This window comes from Mus caroli, chromosome 7, assembly GCF_900094665.2.
Source record: "Mus caroli chromosome 7, CAROLI_EIJ_v1.1, whole genome shotgun sequence".
NCBI lineage: Eukaryota > Metazoa > Chordata > Mammalia > Rodentia > Muridae > Mus > Mus caroli.
In genome coordinates this window covers 82,843,986-82,860,517 of record NC_034576.1, presented here as the reverse complement: position 1 = coordinate 82,860,517, position 16,532 = coordinate 82,843,986, and the positions used below count along the sequence as shown (strand labels likewise).

The 16,532-nt window shown below is 47.3% G+C and overlaps 2 protein-coding genes across 2 annotated transcripts in view; both read right to left on the bottom strand.

Moving 5' to 3' along the window:
- The window catches only part of Prc1 (protein regulator of cytokinesis 1), a 21,632-nt gene extending 19,030 nt beyond the window's left edge, over window positions 1–2,602 (bottom strand). Inside the window, exon 1 of the mRNA XM_021167049.2 lies at window positions 2,505–2,602. Coding sequence (XP_021022708.1) covers window positions 2,505–2,515 — 11 coding nt within the window. The 5' untranslated portion in view covers window positions 2,516–2,602. The remainder of the gene's footprint in view (window positions 1–2,504) is intronic.
- Window positions 2,603–5,736: 3,134 nt separating this feature from the next.
- Window positions 5,737–16,532, bottom strand: part of Vps33b (VPS33B late endosome and lysosome associated) — a 22,576-nt gene continuing 11,780 nt past the window's right edge. The window contains exons 7-23 of the mRNA XM_021166463.2: window positions 14,723–14,817; window positions 14,031–14,135; window positions 13,517–13,613; window positions 13,226–13,303; window positions 12,971–13,044; window positions 12,472–12,558; window positions 12,236–12,326; window positions 11,938–12,012; window positions 11,670–11,734; window positions 11,503–11,557; window positions 10,314–10,360; window positions 9,573–9,705; window positions 8,983–9,056; window positions 7,008–7,109; window positions 6,748–6,823; window positions 6,524–6,640; window positions 5,737–5,968 (exon numbers count right to left, since the gene is read on the bottom strand). Coding sequence (XP_021022122.1) covers window positions 5,889–5,968; window positions 6,524–6,640; window positions 6,748–6,823; window positions 7,008–7,109; window positions 8,983–9,056; window positions 9,573–9,705; window positions 10,314–10,360; window positions 11,503–11,557; window positions 11,670–11,734; window positions 11,938–12,012; window positions 12,236–12,326; window positions 12,472–12,558; window positions 12,971–13,044; window positions 13,226–13,303; window positions 13,517–13,613; window positions 14,031–14,135; window positions 14,723–14,817 — 1,451 coding nt within the window. The 3' untranslated portion in view covers window positions 5,737–5,888. The remainder of the gene's footprint in view (window positions 5,969–6,523; window positions 6,641–6,747; window positions 6,824–7,007; window positions 7,110–8,982; window positions 9,057–9,572; window positions 9,706–10,313; window positions 10,361–11,502; window positions 11,558–11,669; window positions 11,735–11,937; window positions 12,013–12,235; window positions 12,327–12,471; window positions 12,559–12,970; window positions 13,045–13,225; window positions 13,304–13,516; window positions 13,614–14,030; window positions 14,136–14,722; window positions 14,818–16,532) is intronic.

Sequence of the window (16,532 nt, the reverse complement as noted above, 5' to 3'; positions counted from 1 at the left end):
CCTTTCACTCGACTGCTTTATTTCTGAGACAGGGGCTCACCAATGTGGCTCTGGCTGGCGTGGAACTCAGAGAGCCACTTGTACAGGGGTTAGAGGTATGTGCCACTATGCCCTGTCCTTCCCGTCTAATGAACAACTGTGAATGAGGGACAAATGAAGAGGATGGAGCTGGAGAGGAGATGGCTCAGACGGTAAGAGCACTGGCTGCTCTCCCAGAAGACTTGAGTTTAATTCTTTTTCTCATAAAGGAAAACAATTTTTTTTTTCCCCGAGACAGAGTTTCTGTATAGCCCGGGCTATCCTGGAACTCTAAACCAGGCTGTCCTCGAACTCAGAAATCCGCCTGCCTCTGCCTTCCTAGTGCTAGGATTAAAGGCGTGCACCACCACACCCAGGTAAAGGAAAACAGTTAATTGGGCTGGCTTATAATAGTTCAGGGGTTTAGTGGTGCACTCCTTTAATCCCCACACTCAGAAGTACTCAGAAGGCAGAGGCAACTGCATCTCTGGAGTTGAGGCCAGCCTGACCTACACAGGGCGTTCCAGGGCAGCCAGAGCTGTGTACAGACCCTGTTTTAAAAGCACCCTACCCTAATAAATAAAATAAAGAAATCTTTTTAAAATACAACATTGAGACATAAATTCAAGGATCTCAAATCCGACTGAAACCAAGACAAGGGATTGGTGTGGCCTTCCTGCAGTCTCAACAAGTGTGTCTCAGAAGTTTTTTAAAAAGCAGAAAATAGCCGTGCGTGGTGGCGCACGCCTTTAATCCCAGCACTTGGGAGGCAGAGGCAGGCGGATTTCTGAGTTTGAGGACAGCCTGGTCTACAAAGTGAGTTCCAGGACAGCCAGGGCTACACAGAGAAACCCTGTCTCAAAAAACAACAACAACAAAAAAAACAAAAGCAGAAAATACTTGAACAAGCCATACTGGAAGACTTTATTTTCTTGAGGGGGTGTGGTCTCTTATAAGCTGCTCTGGCCTTGAACCTCCTACCTCTACGTCCCAAGATAGTGGGGGTATAGATGTGCCCCCTCACAGCTGTCTGGCTTTCCTATTTTGAAATAGGATCTCTTTATATTGCAGAAGTCTGAAACTCTCCTGCCTTGGACTCCTGAGATCTATAGATTACAGGTGAGGGTAATCATATCCAAATATACTCTGAATACAAATTTCTATTCAGTGTAAGTTAGGATTTTACTAGTCTTCATAATGCACCATTAATCCCAGAAGAGCTTAGTGAATAACGTCATTCAGATGGGAATATCTGGAATCCTTAGCCTTGTACTCAATTTCTTTTCATAATACTACTTAGTACTTGTTTTCATTCTATTCCCAGACTCTTGAGGCCAAGGATCTGGGGGTAAAAAAATATGATCAAAATCTATAATCACAAAACCAAGATTCTTAAAAATTACAAAGCCTTGTCACCCAGTCGTTGCAGAAAATTATTTTATAAATTCGAAAACGGGCATTCAGCCTTTTACCCAGAGTCAGTTCTGATCAGGCACTCCCAAGCAGTGCCCGGGAATTTTCTTTTTAATAGAGGGTTCTTTTTATTTTCATATGTGTGTCGGTGTTTTGCCTAGATGTATGTCTGAGTGTGAGGGTGTCAAATCACCTGGAACTGGAGTTAAAGACAGTTGTGAGCTGCCTTGTGAGTGCTGGGAAATTGAACCCACCTCCTCTGGGAGAGCAGTCAGTGCTTTTTAGCCGCTAAACCATCTCTCTAACCCCACCTGGGAATCTTAAAACGACCGGAAAAGAATACCATAATTTGCATTTGTTAACTTGCAAGGAAATAAAGCCATTTTTTTTTTCCTTTTTTCGAGACAGGGTTTCTCTGTGTAACCCTGGCTGTCCTGTAACTCACTCTGTAGCCCTGGCTATCCTCGAACTCAGAACTCCGCCTGCCTCTGCCTCCCAAGTGCTGGGATTAAAGGCGTGAGCCACCACTGCCCGGCTCAAGCGGTCTTCCTAACTCAAGTAAAAACGCCGAACTGTAAGACCCGAAGAAAAACAACACATTTAAAACTTTAAGGTTAAAAAAAACTTCAGGACTTTTTGAACTGTCTCGCTCCGTGGCCCAGGTTAGTCTTAAACTACATCTCCTAGGCTAAACTCGAATCGATTTTGTTCTAGCCTCCCGAGCAATGCGATGACAGACTATACTCAGAGATGAGAAGCCCACACCATTACAAGCTCAGCATTTACACTGAGAAGCGGCCCAGTAGCCGGGACCTGCGGCGGCACCTGCACTCGGCCGCCAGCTGCGCCGGGCCTGAGACAAACCCACCCCGGCCTCGAGGAAGCGTGTCAACCCCGCGCTGTCCCGCCCGCTGCTCGCCCCGCTAGTGGCCTCGGGCACAGATGCCCTCCGGAGCCGGCTTCGAGCGCCCCAGCCTCAGACATCGGTGCCTGAAGACCGGCGAACCCCGCTTGTCGAACCTGGTACCAGACCCGCACCTCAGTAATGGGTCCCGCCCCTAAGAGACCCGCACCTTCTCCTCATGGTGGACGCTCCAAGCCGTCCAGAATCGAGACCCTCCACTTGCCACGTGCAGGACGGAGAACGGTAACCAGCCGCCGCAGACGTCAACCTGAGTCCGTCTCCACTCTCGAGCCGTTGGACCCCGCGGAATTCAAACCGAGCCAGAGGCGGTGCCGCCTGACAATTGGTTACCGCGTCCGCCACTCACGGAGCCCCGCCCTCGCCCCGCCCCTCCTGCGAAGGGCAGCTACTTAGGCCTGGGGGCTGGGATACAGAGACCGCCTAGGGCGTGGGAAGCACTTGCACGGGGAGCGCGCGGGCCTCAGTGTGCGCATGCGTGCACCTATGCCCGCCTCAAGGGTGGGGTGTAGGGGAGTGGCCGATGATGTCACCCGGACCCACAGAGTTGCTGCCGTTGGGTTTCAAATTTTTGTGCTTCCTGAGAAGTATTGGGTAGACTGCCAGAACAGCTCAACTTCTTGCTACTCTCCAACGTCCCAAGAGGAGCAGGGACTTAGCAGGAAAGCTTAGAAGGCAAACAAACCAGGCTCTTGGTCCTGGTACCTTAGTGGACAAGTTTATCGCGTTTAATCATTAGGACACACCTGTTAATGCTCATCACTATCCTGAAGAAAAAGATTTGAGTAGCTGAACGTAGGCGGCAGAGACAGGACAGGGAAATAGTTTGGGCTACAGGAGAAAACTGACTTGCCCAATTTAGCTGTGAGCAAATGGTGATTTGGGCTTTGTTTTTCTTGCACATTATAAGATTTAGGTAAATCAGGAAAACTCCACAATTTGAACATGACGTCAAAGTATTTGTCCTTTTCTTCCCACTGACCCATCTGTATCCCATTTTCAATGATTTACTATTACCTAATACACTGCTATGGGAGTATCTCCTTAGGCATACATTTTGCTACTCAGACTAAAATTTGTAATAAAGCTGAGATTTCTTTTTTGCTACCTCCTCCAAAATGATTTGTAGAAGTGTAATTATTGAATACTCCTTTGCGAAGAGGTACTTATTAACCTATCTTCTGCACCAAATTTTACTTGGAGTATCCTTGTTACCCACAGCAATGTGCTTTTAAACCACTAGCTTCCGTCTATAGGCTCAAAATAAAACAAACTCTGGTTTATTCTGAATTATAACTAAAATTGTCTGCTTTTCTGTATTGGTCAACTGTACCATCTATAAGAGTCTCATTATTTGCTTCTCTTTTTTATGATAAATACATTTATTAAATTTGTGTGTGTATATGGGGTGGTTGTGAGTGGAGAATAGAGGGCAACTTAAAAGATTCAGTTTTCTCCTTCTACTGCATGGGTCTAGGAAGTAGAATCCAAAGCTGTGATTCTCAAAATGTGGGTCTTGAGCCCTTTGGGGGGGGGGGAGATCAAATAGCCCTATCACAGGAGTGGAATAGCAGACATCCTACATATCAGATATTTGATTCAGCCGGGCAGTGGTGGCGCATGCCTTTAATCCCAGCACTTGGGAGGCAGAGGCAGTCGGATTTTTGAGTTCGAAGCCAGTCTGGTCTACAGAGTGAGTTCCAGGACAGCCAGGGCTACACAGAGAAACCCTGTCTCGAAAAATCCAAAAAAAATCCAAAAACAAAAACAAAAAAGATATTTGATTCATAACTAGTAAAATTACAACTATAAAGTAAAAATGACATTTGTTCATTTGCTTGTTTATTTGTTGAGTGCTAGGTTATCACACCCTAGCAAGCCAAGCGCTATCACACCCTGACACACCTGTTTTTTCTGAGACAAGGTGTCATCCTGTCCACCAGGCTGGCATGAAACTCAATGCATAGCCCAAGCTGGTCTTGAACTTGTCAGTCATCTTCCTGCCTCAGCCTTCCATGTGCTGGGATTATAGAAAGTCATCGAGTTTGTCATCAGAAAGATTTTTTTCTTACTTTCAGAAAACAAAACATAACATTTTATTTACTAGGCACAGTAATAGAAACCTGTAATTACAACACACAGGCTAGCCAGTGATCATGTCTCAAAACAGGAACAAGTACACCTGACTGTCTACGTTAGAGCAGTAGCCAATGGATCTTCTGGAAGTGAACTGGAGCACGGAACCTGAGGGTGGGAAGGCGTGTGCACCACTGTGGGCCACTGCAGCCTTCCTCCTGCTCTACACAGGAGGTTAGTGACTCCCTCCAGAGAAAACGGAGTAGGCCCAGGACCGCTGAACTATTTTAATCTTAACCCTGTCTAGTTTACGGAACAATGAGATCCAGACTATGGTTATTTTATTTGGCTATGACAGTTACTGGCAGTCACCCCTAATCTACTTTTCTAACTGCTGGCCCCGCTACCTCCCCAGTGGTGTATCCCAGACACTTGCCGCTTCTCTTGGCCTTGTGCTCATGGTCCATCTTCCCTCACAGTGGCTTCATCCTCCCTCTGTTTCCTTTCTTTCTCCTTTGTTGCAACTTCCAACCATGTAACTCAAAAAACCCACCTATCTCTAATCCTTCCAGTAATTGGCTGTTCCATTTTTATCTAACCAATAGTTTTAAATTAAGGAACAAAGTTTGTACAACAAAGGTTGATAAATGTGAGAACTCACTCCTTCTGGTACAAAATTTAACATTACAATATGTAGCAACAGACCAAACCTCCTCCAAGAATAAACAATGAAAGTCCAGGTCATGAAGCACATGAAGCCCCCAGGAAAGTCTCACTGTGTAAAAAAGGAGATTGTATGTCTAGGACTACAAAGATGTTGCATTTGAGAACGGAGGCGCCTGGCAGTGGTGGTGCACACCTTTAATCCCAGCACTTGGGAGGCAGAGGCAGGCGGTTTCTGAGTCCGAGGCCAGCCTAGTCTATAGAGGGAGTTCCAGGACAGCCAGGGCTACACAGAGAAACCCTGTTTCCAAAACAAACAAACAAACAAACAACAAACAAAGAGAGAGAACAGAGGCTTTATTTACAATAATATTCAAACAGGGTTTAGCAAAGAATCCCTCTCCCCTTATACCTTAGCAGCATGAACTATATACAATTTATAAGCAAGAGGAGGATCCTGGAGGATAGGACATGGAGGATAGGACATGAAGTCTCTGCCCCAAAATTAGTTCCAAAGTTCCCAGCTCTGAGTATTAAGTGTAGCTGGGGTGTGTGTGTGTGTGTGTGTGTGTGTGTGTGTGTGTATGAGTGCATGTGTGTATGTGTGTGTGTGTATGTGTGTATGTGTATATGAGTGTGTGTGTGTGTGAGTGCATGTGTGTATGTGTGTGTGTGTATGTGTATATGAGTGTGTGTGTGTGTGTGTGTGACAGGAATCGTAGAAGGTAGATGCCAAACACCAGCATCTCATTGGGATCCACAATCAGGAAATACTTCAGCATTGGCCAGGAAAACATCAGGATTTCACCTCACTCATGGCTTCCATGAGGCGAGCACTGTTTGTAACAGCAGTTGTCAGAAAAATAAATCTGTACCCTAAGAGTCAAGAGAAGTAGCAGAAGTGACTAAACAGACCTCAGGTCCCAACAGGCCAAGCCCACCACTCCCACAGTGCCCCAGTGCCCCAGGATCAGAATGCAGGGCTATAGACATAGACATATCTGGGCAATAGACACATCTGGACCTGCCTGTCCCCAACAAGTGAGGAGAAAAATAGAAAATAAAACTATCAGTTGTTGGCCCAGTGGTGGTGGCTCACGCCTTTAATCCTAGCACTTGGGAGGCAGAGGCAGGCGGATTTCTGAGTTCAAGGCCAGCCTGGTCTACAAACTGAGTTCCAGGACAGCCAGGGCTACACAGAGAAACCCTGTCTTGAAAAAAAAACCAACCAACCAACCAAACAAACAAAAAGCCCAACTATCCGTTGCAGTCTCTAGGGTACTACTATGTGTCAAGCCTGGCGGGACTATGCTCCCCTGCCTCCTGCTGCAGCAGTTCCCAGGAAGGCTGTATAAGAGGTACCACGGTCAAGAGGAAAACCTTCCTGGGTAGTACATGCTGTCCCCAGAACCCACGCAACCCTGCTCTCACCTTTCTCTCTACCCAGGAAGCGCAGGGCTGATATCTCTGAGAACGTGCAGCCCCCCAAGAACACCACCAAGATGAGGCGCAGCGACTCACTGGAAGCCTTGTCTTCCTTAGCCATGTCTGTGAGGAGCAGAGTAGACTCCCATCTTTACTCACACCCAGTCCACGGTCATGGGCCCTGCCCAGCTCTCCCTGGCCTTGCACAGTGCACTAACAATGCCCCATACCTGTGAATGCAAACTCACTGCAGTTTAGCAGCCGTACCACTTCATCAAGGCCCTGCCAACTCCGCCGGTCCAGCACCTAGGAAGGTATAAACACTGGCTTCAGGTCTTCTGACAGTAAGTTTAGGAAAGGAAAGGAATAACAGTGAGACTCAAGTTCCTAGCTAGTTACTTGGAAAGTGAAAGTTGAGATGGGCCAAGGACCACAAAGCAGCAGCATAAAGAGCTCGATAGGAATTGAAGCGAAAGTGAATCTTTTTCACCTGCTCAATGATTCGGCAGCTCAGAGGAACATAGGCACCACTGAAGACATAAGCCATGTCTCGGGGCACTTTGAGGTCATACTCCCCATCTACACGTGGGATCTAGAGAGCAAAGGTACTACATTAGGCACGTGACAGCTCAGAGCTCTGACCTTTCAGAGCTCTGATAAAGATGCTGCCACGGGCAGCAGTTCACACTTAGTGAAACCCAGCAAAGGTGCTGACAAAAGGGGCCACGCCAAGACAACTGTTGTATTAAACACCTGCTTTTGTATTAAATACTAGGGCTTCCTCTGCTCCCTGTAAAGGCTCTGAAGGGAAGGGCTCTTTCCCAGTTCTTCCCTCCAGCCCTTCCCAGGGAGCAGGGAACCCATACTTCTCAATCTTCTCTAGCACTGACCGGTGCTGTTATGCATCTATTAAACAGTGGCTCTTTATACCTTGCTTCATTATTAAATTAAGCTCATCCTGTAAAACTACTGTAATAATGCAATGACATGGGGCTGGAGAGAGAGAGCTCAGAGGTTAGGAGCACTGACTGCTCTTCCAGAGGTTCTGAGTTCAATTCCCAGCAACCACATCACATGGTGGCTCACAGCCATCTGTAATGGGATTCGATGCCCTCTTCTGGTGTGTCTGAAGACAGCTACAGTGTACTCATATACATAAAATAAATAAATAAATCTTAAAAAAAGGCAATAGCATGGGGATCTTGCAGACATAGGTTCAACTCCTAGCACCTACAGAGCAACCCACAATTGCAGTTCCAGAAAATCTAAGACTTTCTTACGGCCTCTACATACACTAGGCCAACACGTGGAACACACATAAATGCAAGAAAGCACTTAATACACAAAATAAAAAAAAATTTTTTTTTTTTTGGTTTTCTGAGACAGGGTTTCTCTGTATCTGTATAGCCCTGGCTGTCCTGGAACTCACTCTGTAGACCAGGCTGGCCTCGAACTCAGAAATCTGCCTGCCTCTGCCTCCCGAGTGCTGGGATTAAAGGCGTGCGCCACCACGCCCGGCTAAAAATATTTTTTTTTTTTTTTTTTGTTTTTCGAGACAGGGTTTCTCTGTGTAGCCCTGGCTGTCCTGGAACTCACTCTGTAGACCAGGCTGGCCTCGAACTCAGAAATCCGCCTGCCTCTGCCTCCCAAGTGCTGGGATTAAAGGCGTGCGCCACCACGCCCGGCTAAAAATATTTTTAAATGGAAGAACAGAGACTGGGGAGGTGGTTCAGTGGGTAAAAATTCCTTGCTACCTGAGCATGAGATCTGAGCTCACTTCCCCAGAACCCACAGCGCAAGTCCATTTGACCCCAGTGTCCTATGCGGACATTAGGAGGCAGACACCATAGAACCCCCAGGAGCTGAGGGGCAAGCCAGACAGGCCTGTACAGAGGAAACACAGCTTAAGACTTCATCTCACTGCTGGGCGTGGTGGCGCACGCCTTTAGTCCTAGCACTTGGGAGGCTGAGGCAGGTAGATTTCTTTCTGACTTCGAGGCCAGCCTGGTCTACAGAGAGAGTTCCAGGATAGCCAGAGTTACACAGAGAAACCCTGTCTCGAAAAACAGGAAAAAAAAAACACACATGAATGCACACACACTGTACACCCTCTCTTACTCCACACACACACTGCACACACAGGCACACTCTGTACACACACAAACACACACTACTCACCAAAAATAAAGAAATGCAATGGCATACAGGTTACTATGGATTCAAAATACTCTATAAAGAAACTGTCCGGCAGTGGAGGTACACACCTTTAATCGCAATACTTGGGAGGCAGAGGCAGGTAGATCTCTGAATATGAGGCCAGCCTGATCTGCAGAGTTCCAGGATAGCCAGAGTTAGACAGAGACCCTGGCTCAAAAAAACAAAACAACAACAACCCCCCCCCAAAAAAAAAGAAAAAAAGAAAACCCCCAAACTGTTTCCCATTCAGCCTTGTTTGTTCTACATACCAAATTCAGCTTTTTGCTGATGGCACGAAAATTGCTCCTCTTGGCCAGAGAACTGAAGGCGTCAGTGATTTTTCCTGGGGAAGAAATCTGTGCTAGGTTCCATCTAAGATCTACAGATCCACAATACCGTCTAGGGTAGGAGAGAAGGGCACAGCAATGCCTGGCCCCACCTGCCCTGCCACTGAGCTCATTGCCTGCAGTTCCCTGGGTCTGAGCAGGGCAGTCAGCACTCTCTCCTCATGCATTGTTTTCTCCTCCAGGGGATCAACTGCCCAATCAATGAAGTCCTCCAGGGGACCTTAATTTTCAGGGCAGACATCAGCCTCAGAACAACACCAGCCTGGTGCTGGTATCCTGAGAGACTGTGAGCAGCCACTTCATCTCTCTTGGCTGCATTCTCCTTAGAAGGAAAGCAAGGGAGAGAACACCTGCCACTGGGGGGTTAAGTGATAACTCGGATCAAAGGTCAGCAGCACATGGAGAGGTTTGTGGTTCATGTGAGATCAGTCCTCCCGGTCCTCTCCGCCTCAGAGGGCTCTGCCTGCGTAAGAAAAGGAACAGCTGCCCAGGGTGGAGAGATGGAGGCTCACCTGCAGCCTTGTCCGTCACCAGCTTGCTCACTTTATTCTCTACTGCTGTGAGGGTGTCCCCAGGAGCCTGCTCTGTTAGAAGCCCGGCTCGCCGCAGGTTGGAGAAGGTTAGCAGGTGCTCAGGGCCATAGCTCTGAAGGGATTTGAAGCCAGTTATATACTCAGTGTCCACCACTCAAGCAGCACTGTTGAGGACACGCAGCACTCTGCAGTGTCTACTCAAAGAGCTCTCGTGAGTGGCAGTATCAAAGAGGCATAAAAAGTAGCAGAAACTACTTAAGGACAGAAGGACGGGGTTGGTAGATGGCTCAGCAAGCGAAGGTGCTGCTGCCAAACCTGATGACCTGAGTCTGGTCCCCAGGGACCCATATGGTGGAGGGAGAAAACCATCCCTTGGATGATTCTCTGAGATCTTCACAAGCATGCGCATGTGCACATACGCACACACAGAATCAATAAGCATAGCATAGTTCTGAAACTGTTCTTTAGATGTCGTGTATATGAGTGTTTTGCCTGAATGTGTATGCACATGTGTGGGCCAGGTTCCCACAGAGGTCAAAAGGTGTTGAATTTCCTGAAACTGGAGTTACAAATGGCTGTGAACCACCATGTGAGTGCTGTGAACTGAGCCCAGGTCCTCTGTTCCCAGAGCAACAAGCAATCTTAACTGCTGAGCCAACTCTCCAGCCCCAAATAATATAATTTTTAAATGAACAAAGGATTCAGTCTTCCCATCTTTACCTGCAGATACTGTGTTTTCAGGGACCGATAATCCTTGGGTATCAAACCTAAGAGTAAGGGAAACAGGCAGGCGTGTGAGAAAAAAATAAAAAGCAGCCAAGGATCCCAGAGAGCAGCCAAACCAATCAGCCAACATATAACCAGGAGGAAGGACTGCGCTACCCGCAAACAGGACGCAGCGGATGCCAAATGGACTGCTTAGCCTAACTGCTTACTAAAAGGTAGGTACCCTACTCTGGGAGCTCTGAACCACAGGCAAGAAGGAAAGGATGCTGAACAATGGAGATCACCAGTGGTGGAGAGAATCTGAAAGCTGTGAAGGCAGATGGACTTCCTGTGCATTCCGGCTAAGCGCCAATTATTAGAATTCATTTACAGCTGCAGAGAGATGTTTTTCTCCACAGAGATAAGAAGCTGGGCTTCCGCCAGGTGTGGTGGCGCACGCCTTTAATCCCAGCACTCAGGAGGCAGAGGCAGTTGGATCTCTGAGTTCCAGGACAGCCTGGTCTACAAAGTGAGTTCCAGGACAGCCAGGGCTACAAAAAAAAAAAAAAGAAGAAGAAGAAGCTGGGCTTCCAACTTCAAGGAAGGAGAGCTAGAAGCAGCAGACTGTGTCTCCAGGTGGAGAGCAGCGTGATTCACTTAGCACTGAAGGGGTCAACAGTAAACCATGTTGCCAGGAACGTGTAGAACTGTGGCTTGTGGAGTGCTTCTGAGACCGTCTCCTTGGTCCTGCATGCTCTCTATCAGGAAGCCTCACTGAGCACAGGTCTAACTGAGGGAAGAGAGAACTGCCACTGCACTCTACGGGCGCCATGGAGTGGACTGAAGATGGAACTGTTTACAGCCAAACAATACGTCCCCTACAACCTGCTAACGACCCACCCCAAACAAGAAAACATCATTATAAAAGAGAAAGAACTCAGTAAGTGCCAAAACAAAAAACTAAAGAAAACAAAACAAAAGCCCCACTTGGTGGGCTTTCAAAAATCCCCTCTCGAGCCGGGTGTGGTGGTGCACGCCTTTAATCCCAGCACTCGGGAGGCAGAGGCAGGCGGATTTCTGAGTTCGAGGCCAGCCTGGTCTACAAAGTGAGTTCCAGGANAAAAAAAAAAAAAAAAAATCCCCTCTATCCCTGAGGCATACATATTTCTCATCTGGCCTTCTTGGCTTGATCTTTTGGGCTCACCGTTCTCAGTGATGGACAAAAGGCACATGAGGCGTAGGCTCTCTATGGGCGACACCTGCACAGGAAGGAAGAGTCAAGAGGACTGACATTTCAGAATGCATGTCTTCTCTTCTTCCTGCTCAGGCAGCCCCACCTCTAGCCCTCATCCGCAGCCTCCCAGTGCACACCTGCCGGTCTATGTGCTCTTCAATGTAGCTAGTGCTCTCTCGGATGTTGAAGCCCTCCAGCAGCGCTGTAAGAGATCAGAAAACAGCCATTCCTGGAGATCAACTTAGCTGAGATGTGTCTGTCTCCCAAACTCTTTTCTCTATCCTTGAGTGGAGCTATGGGACCTCCAGCATTCCACATAGCCAGCAATATCAGCTGGAGCTGGAAACCAGTGGGAAAGGAGCCAGAGGAAGAGTTTCGTGACGTGACGCTCCCTCCGGCAGTTACCATGCTCGGTCTTGATTAGCTCCTGGAAGTCCTGCTTGGTTTTCTTCTTCATGATTGACTCACAAGCCCCAATATCTGCAGAAAGGACAAAAACATTCACCTTCCTGGTTCCACAAGGAAAATCTTTGATTGCCAAAGGAAAAACCTCATAAAGGAAAACCCATAAGCACTCTTTTTATTTTAAATCAAGTTAGACTATGCCAAGAGAACAAGAATCTCCTCTTGGAAGAAAGTAATGGCCTTCAGCAACACTCCCCTGGAGGGCACAGTCACCTCCTCATCCCAGGCTAGCACCTACGGAGACTCAGAAGGCGGTGCTCCTGTTTCAGTCCCTTGAGCTCTTGAGACACGAAGTTCTTCATTTGCTTTATGTCCATGCCTCTCCGGCGCTGTGGGAACGTCCCCAGAGGTCAGCACCTTCTAAGAAACCCCCATTTTCCCTCAGCCACACCCCACCCATGAGCAGACACGGGAGGGCTATCACAGGGTTCTAAAGGGAACACTGAAGAAAGCAAACAGAGACACAGGCCTTACGTCATATTGGGCCTGCAAGTTCCGGGCCTTCTGGCTCAAGAAGCCAAAGACATTGGAGAAATGCTCATTGCGGATCTCACTGAACACCTGTGAGAGAACAAGACAGAAGCCACTTACTATGACAGCTCTGTACCAGGCCCCTGCCTGCCTCGTGAGTACAATAACAGCCCAGGAAGTGATGCCCAAGCCAAACTAAGACCAGAGCAGAGCTGGTGTCAGAAGTGGGTATCAGGACCACCTCTAGGGCCTGGATCTTCTTTCACATATGTACTTTTGGATTCTGAGATAATTTTATTTAGCTGAGCCTGGTCTTAAGCTCTTGATTCATCTGCTTCCATCTTCGAAAAGATAAAATTACAGGTGGGAGCCACCATTCCTAGCTTGGGTCTAAACCTAATTGATGGGGGAAACCTCCCAGGGGGTTGGCCTCCTGCCCAGGGCTGGACCCCAGCCTTGTGTGCAGTGGTCCTGAGTAAATCCGGACACACCCACACCTCACCTTGTCCTCAGCGTTGAGTAGCACCTTCAGGCTCTTGTCAGAGGATGTGACTTCTGGGCCAAAGTCAACGCTCCCTTTGAAGGCAGAGGGGACAGCTATTAGCAGCTGCACAGAAGCCTTCTCCTGCTCATTCCTTAACTCTGCCAAAGGCTTCCCAGCGTCACCAGTCTCCCCACAGTCCTGCTCTTGCCGCAGGAGCCACCAGAGGATGCTTCATTTCCACCTTGCCAAGATGCGGAGGATCATGGCACTTACCACACTTGATTCGGAAGGTGTCATCTACCAAGCCCTCATAAACCACTTGGGAGCAAAGTGCTGTCACAAAGTCCACATCTGAAACCAAGATCCCAAACGTAAACGTTCCCGAAACCCAGCTTTCTATTCAGTTTGCTTAATATCAGAGCTCAAGCTCAAGAACGCCCCACATGTGCCCATGTTCACACTAAAATTCCCAGCCCCAACTTTAGGACCCCAACTTTGCCAGCACATTTTCCCTATTTCTGCCTTATAGGACCCAAAGATAAGAGAGTGCTGGGCAATACTTACCTCTGTCCAGGAGAAAGATGTGTCCAATCTCCGGTCTCCGACCTTTGGTTTCACTGTCCTCTTCCTCCTCCAGTTTCCTCCACAGGTCATATGACATCTACCGGAGCCCAAGACAATCTGTTTTGTGTCCTCTTGAAGGCTCAGTTTACAGAGGCCAACCCCTTCTATGGCAAACCCTGTCTTATCCCCAAGACAGGAGTTTATTCTCCAGGCATACAAGCCCATTCTCCAGGCATATAAGTCTAGTCTGCAGGCATATAAATCTAGTCTCCCATTTGCTTTTATCTCCCACACCAGTGAGGAAAACGTTCCCCTGCCCCGAAGACAAGAGAGACTTAGGAATGTGATCTAGAAGCTCTTGCTTATCTGCCAGCCACACAGATTTTCCTCTCTAGGGAAACATCCTGGGGCATAAAAGCAAAGGAAAGAATATTCCTATGTTAGAGATGCTCAGGGATAATCTTTGTTGGTTAAAAAAGAAAACAGGCATTAAGCACAAGAGTTCTGCTCCTACCTTTGCACATCTGCCAATGCCATAGCAATTAGGAAAGGGCCCATAGAGAGTACTGAGAAGATGCAAGGCCTGAGCCACAGTGTTGATCCAACGCTGATCACCTTCCTGCAGCGATCACATGGGGCACAAAGACCGTGTTAACCCAACAGATGCACTGTAGAGTGCAGCCCAGAAACCCTGGAGTGGGATGGCAGTGTCTAGGGAACGCTAGAGAAGTTCATTTTACAGAGCCCTATGATGGTCTCCATCCTGACAGCCACCCTGAAAGGGATGGAAAGTCCCTAGGAGAGTAGTAAAGCTACCCTCTGGGTATATCTATGAGGCTGTTCCAGAGAGGATTAACTGCAGGGTAAGATCTGCCCGGCGGGTAAATAAACACTCTATGGCCAAGTAAATCCCTAGGCAGAACAAGGGAGACAGAAAGAAAAAGCCTGGCAGGCATATTTTCCTCCCTCTCCCTCTCCTCCCTCCCTGACCATCATGAGCTGTTCTGCTGTCTCCTATCAAAAATAATGAATTGGAACCCCCCAAATCATTAGTTTAAAATAAAAAAAATCTTTCTTCCCTTAAGAAGGTATGGTGGCACACACCTTTAATTGCAGCACTTGAAAAGAGTGTCAATACTTCTAGTCCACTGGACCCAATAGTTACCTCCTGATACTAGACTCACAGACTCACGGGTCCTGAATTACCAGGAAGTAATCCCTGAAAAATTCTGGCAGTTCCATGCTCAGCAGATCAACATCAAGAGGCAGCAGAGAAAAGGCCCACTCATCACAGCTCACATCTGTGGGGACAGAGAACATCAGCCTTCAGGTAGAAGGTACTTGGGTCCATGGTAAATGAAGGTCTGCCATAGCCATCCAACAAATATCTGAGTGCTTCTAAGCCAATTTGTACATTTAGCACTGGAGACTCAAAGTAAGAAGCAGTCTGTCTTTAAGGGGTGTCTGATACAGTCATAGAAGGACAATGCAATGTAGTAAGTAGTGGTTTATAGTAGAGTTGACAACAAGTGCTGGAAAAACCCTCATCTGACTCAGTGGATAATACTGAAATTCACCTCAACACAGGACTGTATCAGGCATCGGGGAGACAACGGTGAATAAAATGGGCTAGTTCCCCACCCCCAATCTTCTAGAACTTAGTGTGAACAGATGCAGCAAATTATGACACAACACTTATTACAGCTGTCCTTCCAAAAGAGCAAACGAGAACACTCTGGGCTTGCACGTGCTCTGCCTGAGCTCAATTCTCATCATGAAACAAATAAGGAAACTATGAGCACAAATATTACAGGGATTAACATAACGACCGGCAAAGGAATGACTGCCCGGCTTGTCTAGGTTAGAGAGCGAGTGCAAAAGTAGCCCAGGGAACTCATGAGACTTTGACTCAGTATGAAAAAGTAAAAGAGACTAGCACGGTCATGCACACCCTTAATCTCAGCACTTGGGGGGGGAGGCAGGCAGAGGTCAGTAAGTTCAAGGTCAGGCAGTGATACATCCAGAGGCACTTGTCTCCAAAAAAAGTAAATAAATAAAAGGAAAAAAAAGGGCCATAATAGAGCTCAGTAGTGGAACACTTGCTAGCATGTACATACAAGGCCCTTCATACAACAGCCAGTATTTTCAAATAAATAAATAAAGCCAAGTCCCTGATGCCATAGACCAATAAGACTGGAGAACGGGGCAAGATTACAATCTCGGGTCTGCTGGTAAAGCAGGGAAGCATAGGAGACAGTTTAGCCTGAGACTCTATTTGGTTTTGCTCCCCAACCCTTGTAATAATGCACTTGGCAGCCCAGCTCCTTGGCTTACATGCACTTTGCATACACACTCCTCTCCAAACAATGTATGTAGCAACCTCGAGACCCCTCCCCCTCTAGTATAGGTTTCTCCATCCCTAGTAACGATCAAATCTAGACAGTTTTTATTCAAGCGTATTCCCAATATATCAGGTACAAAGACTAGAAATGCTGATCGGGCCTGAACTGCATCCCCAAGATTGACCTCTTAGGGGCACTGTCCTCTTTATCATCTTATGCATATGCATAATTGTGCATGATATTAAAATTAAACAAACTGTAGGAAGATATGGGCAATAGAAAAAATGAATATATGATCTAATATATCAATCAAAATGGAGAATAACCCAAACCGTGGTTTTCAGTAACCAGCCCTTCCTTCCTTCCTTTAGACCCCATAGAAAGAGACCATAATCCAGGTATGATGGTACACTCCTTTAATCCCACCATTCCAAAGGCAGAGGCAGGAGAATCTCTGTGAATTTGAGGTCATGGTATACAATGAGTTCTAGGACAGACAGGACTGTATCTCAAAACGGGACTCTGTCTCAAAACAGAAAGAGAGCAATCTCCAGCCTGGGGACCTGGATGTGTCACCCTTCATCATCAGTCCTATCACCTAACTCTGGGTGAAGTTAGCTTGCTTCTTTTGCAGGTTTATGACAGCCTGGTTTTTTTTTTTTTTTTTTTTTTTT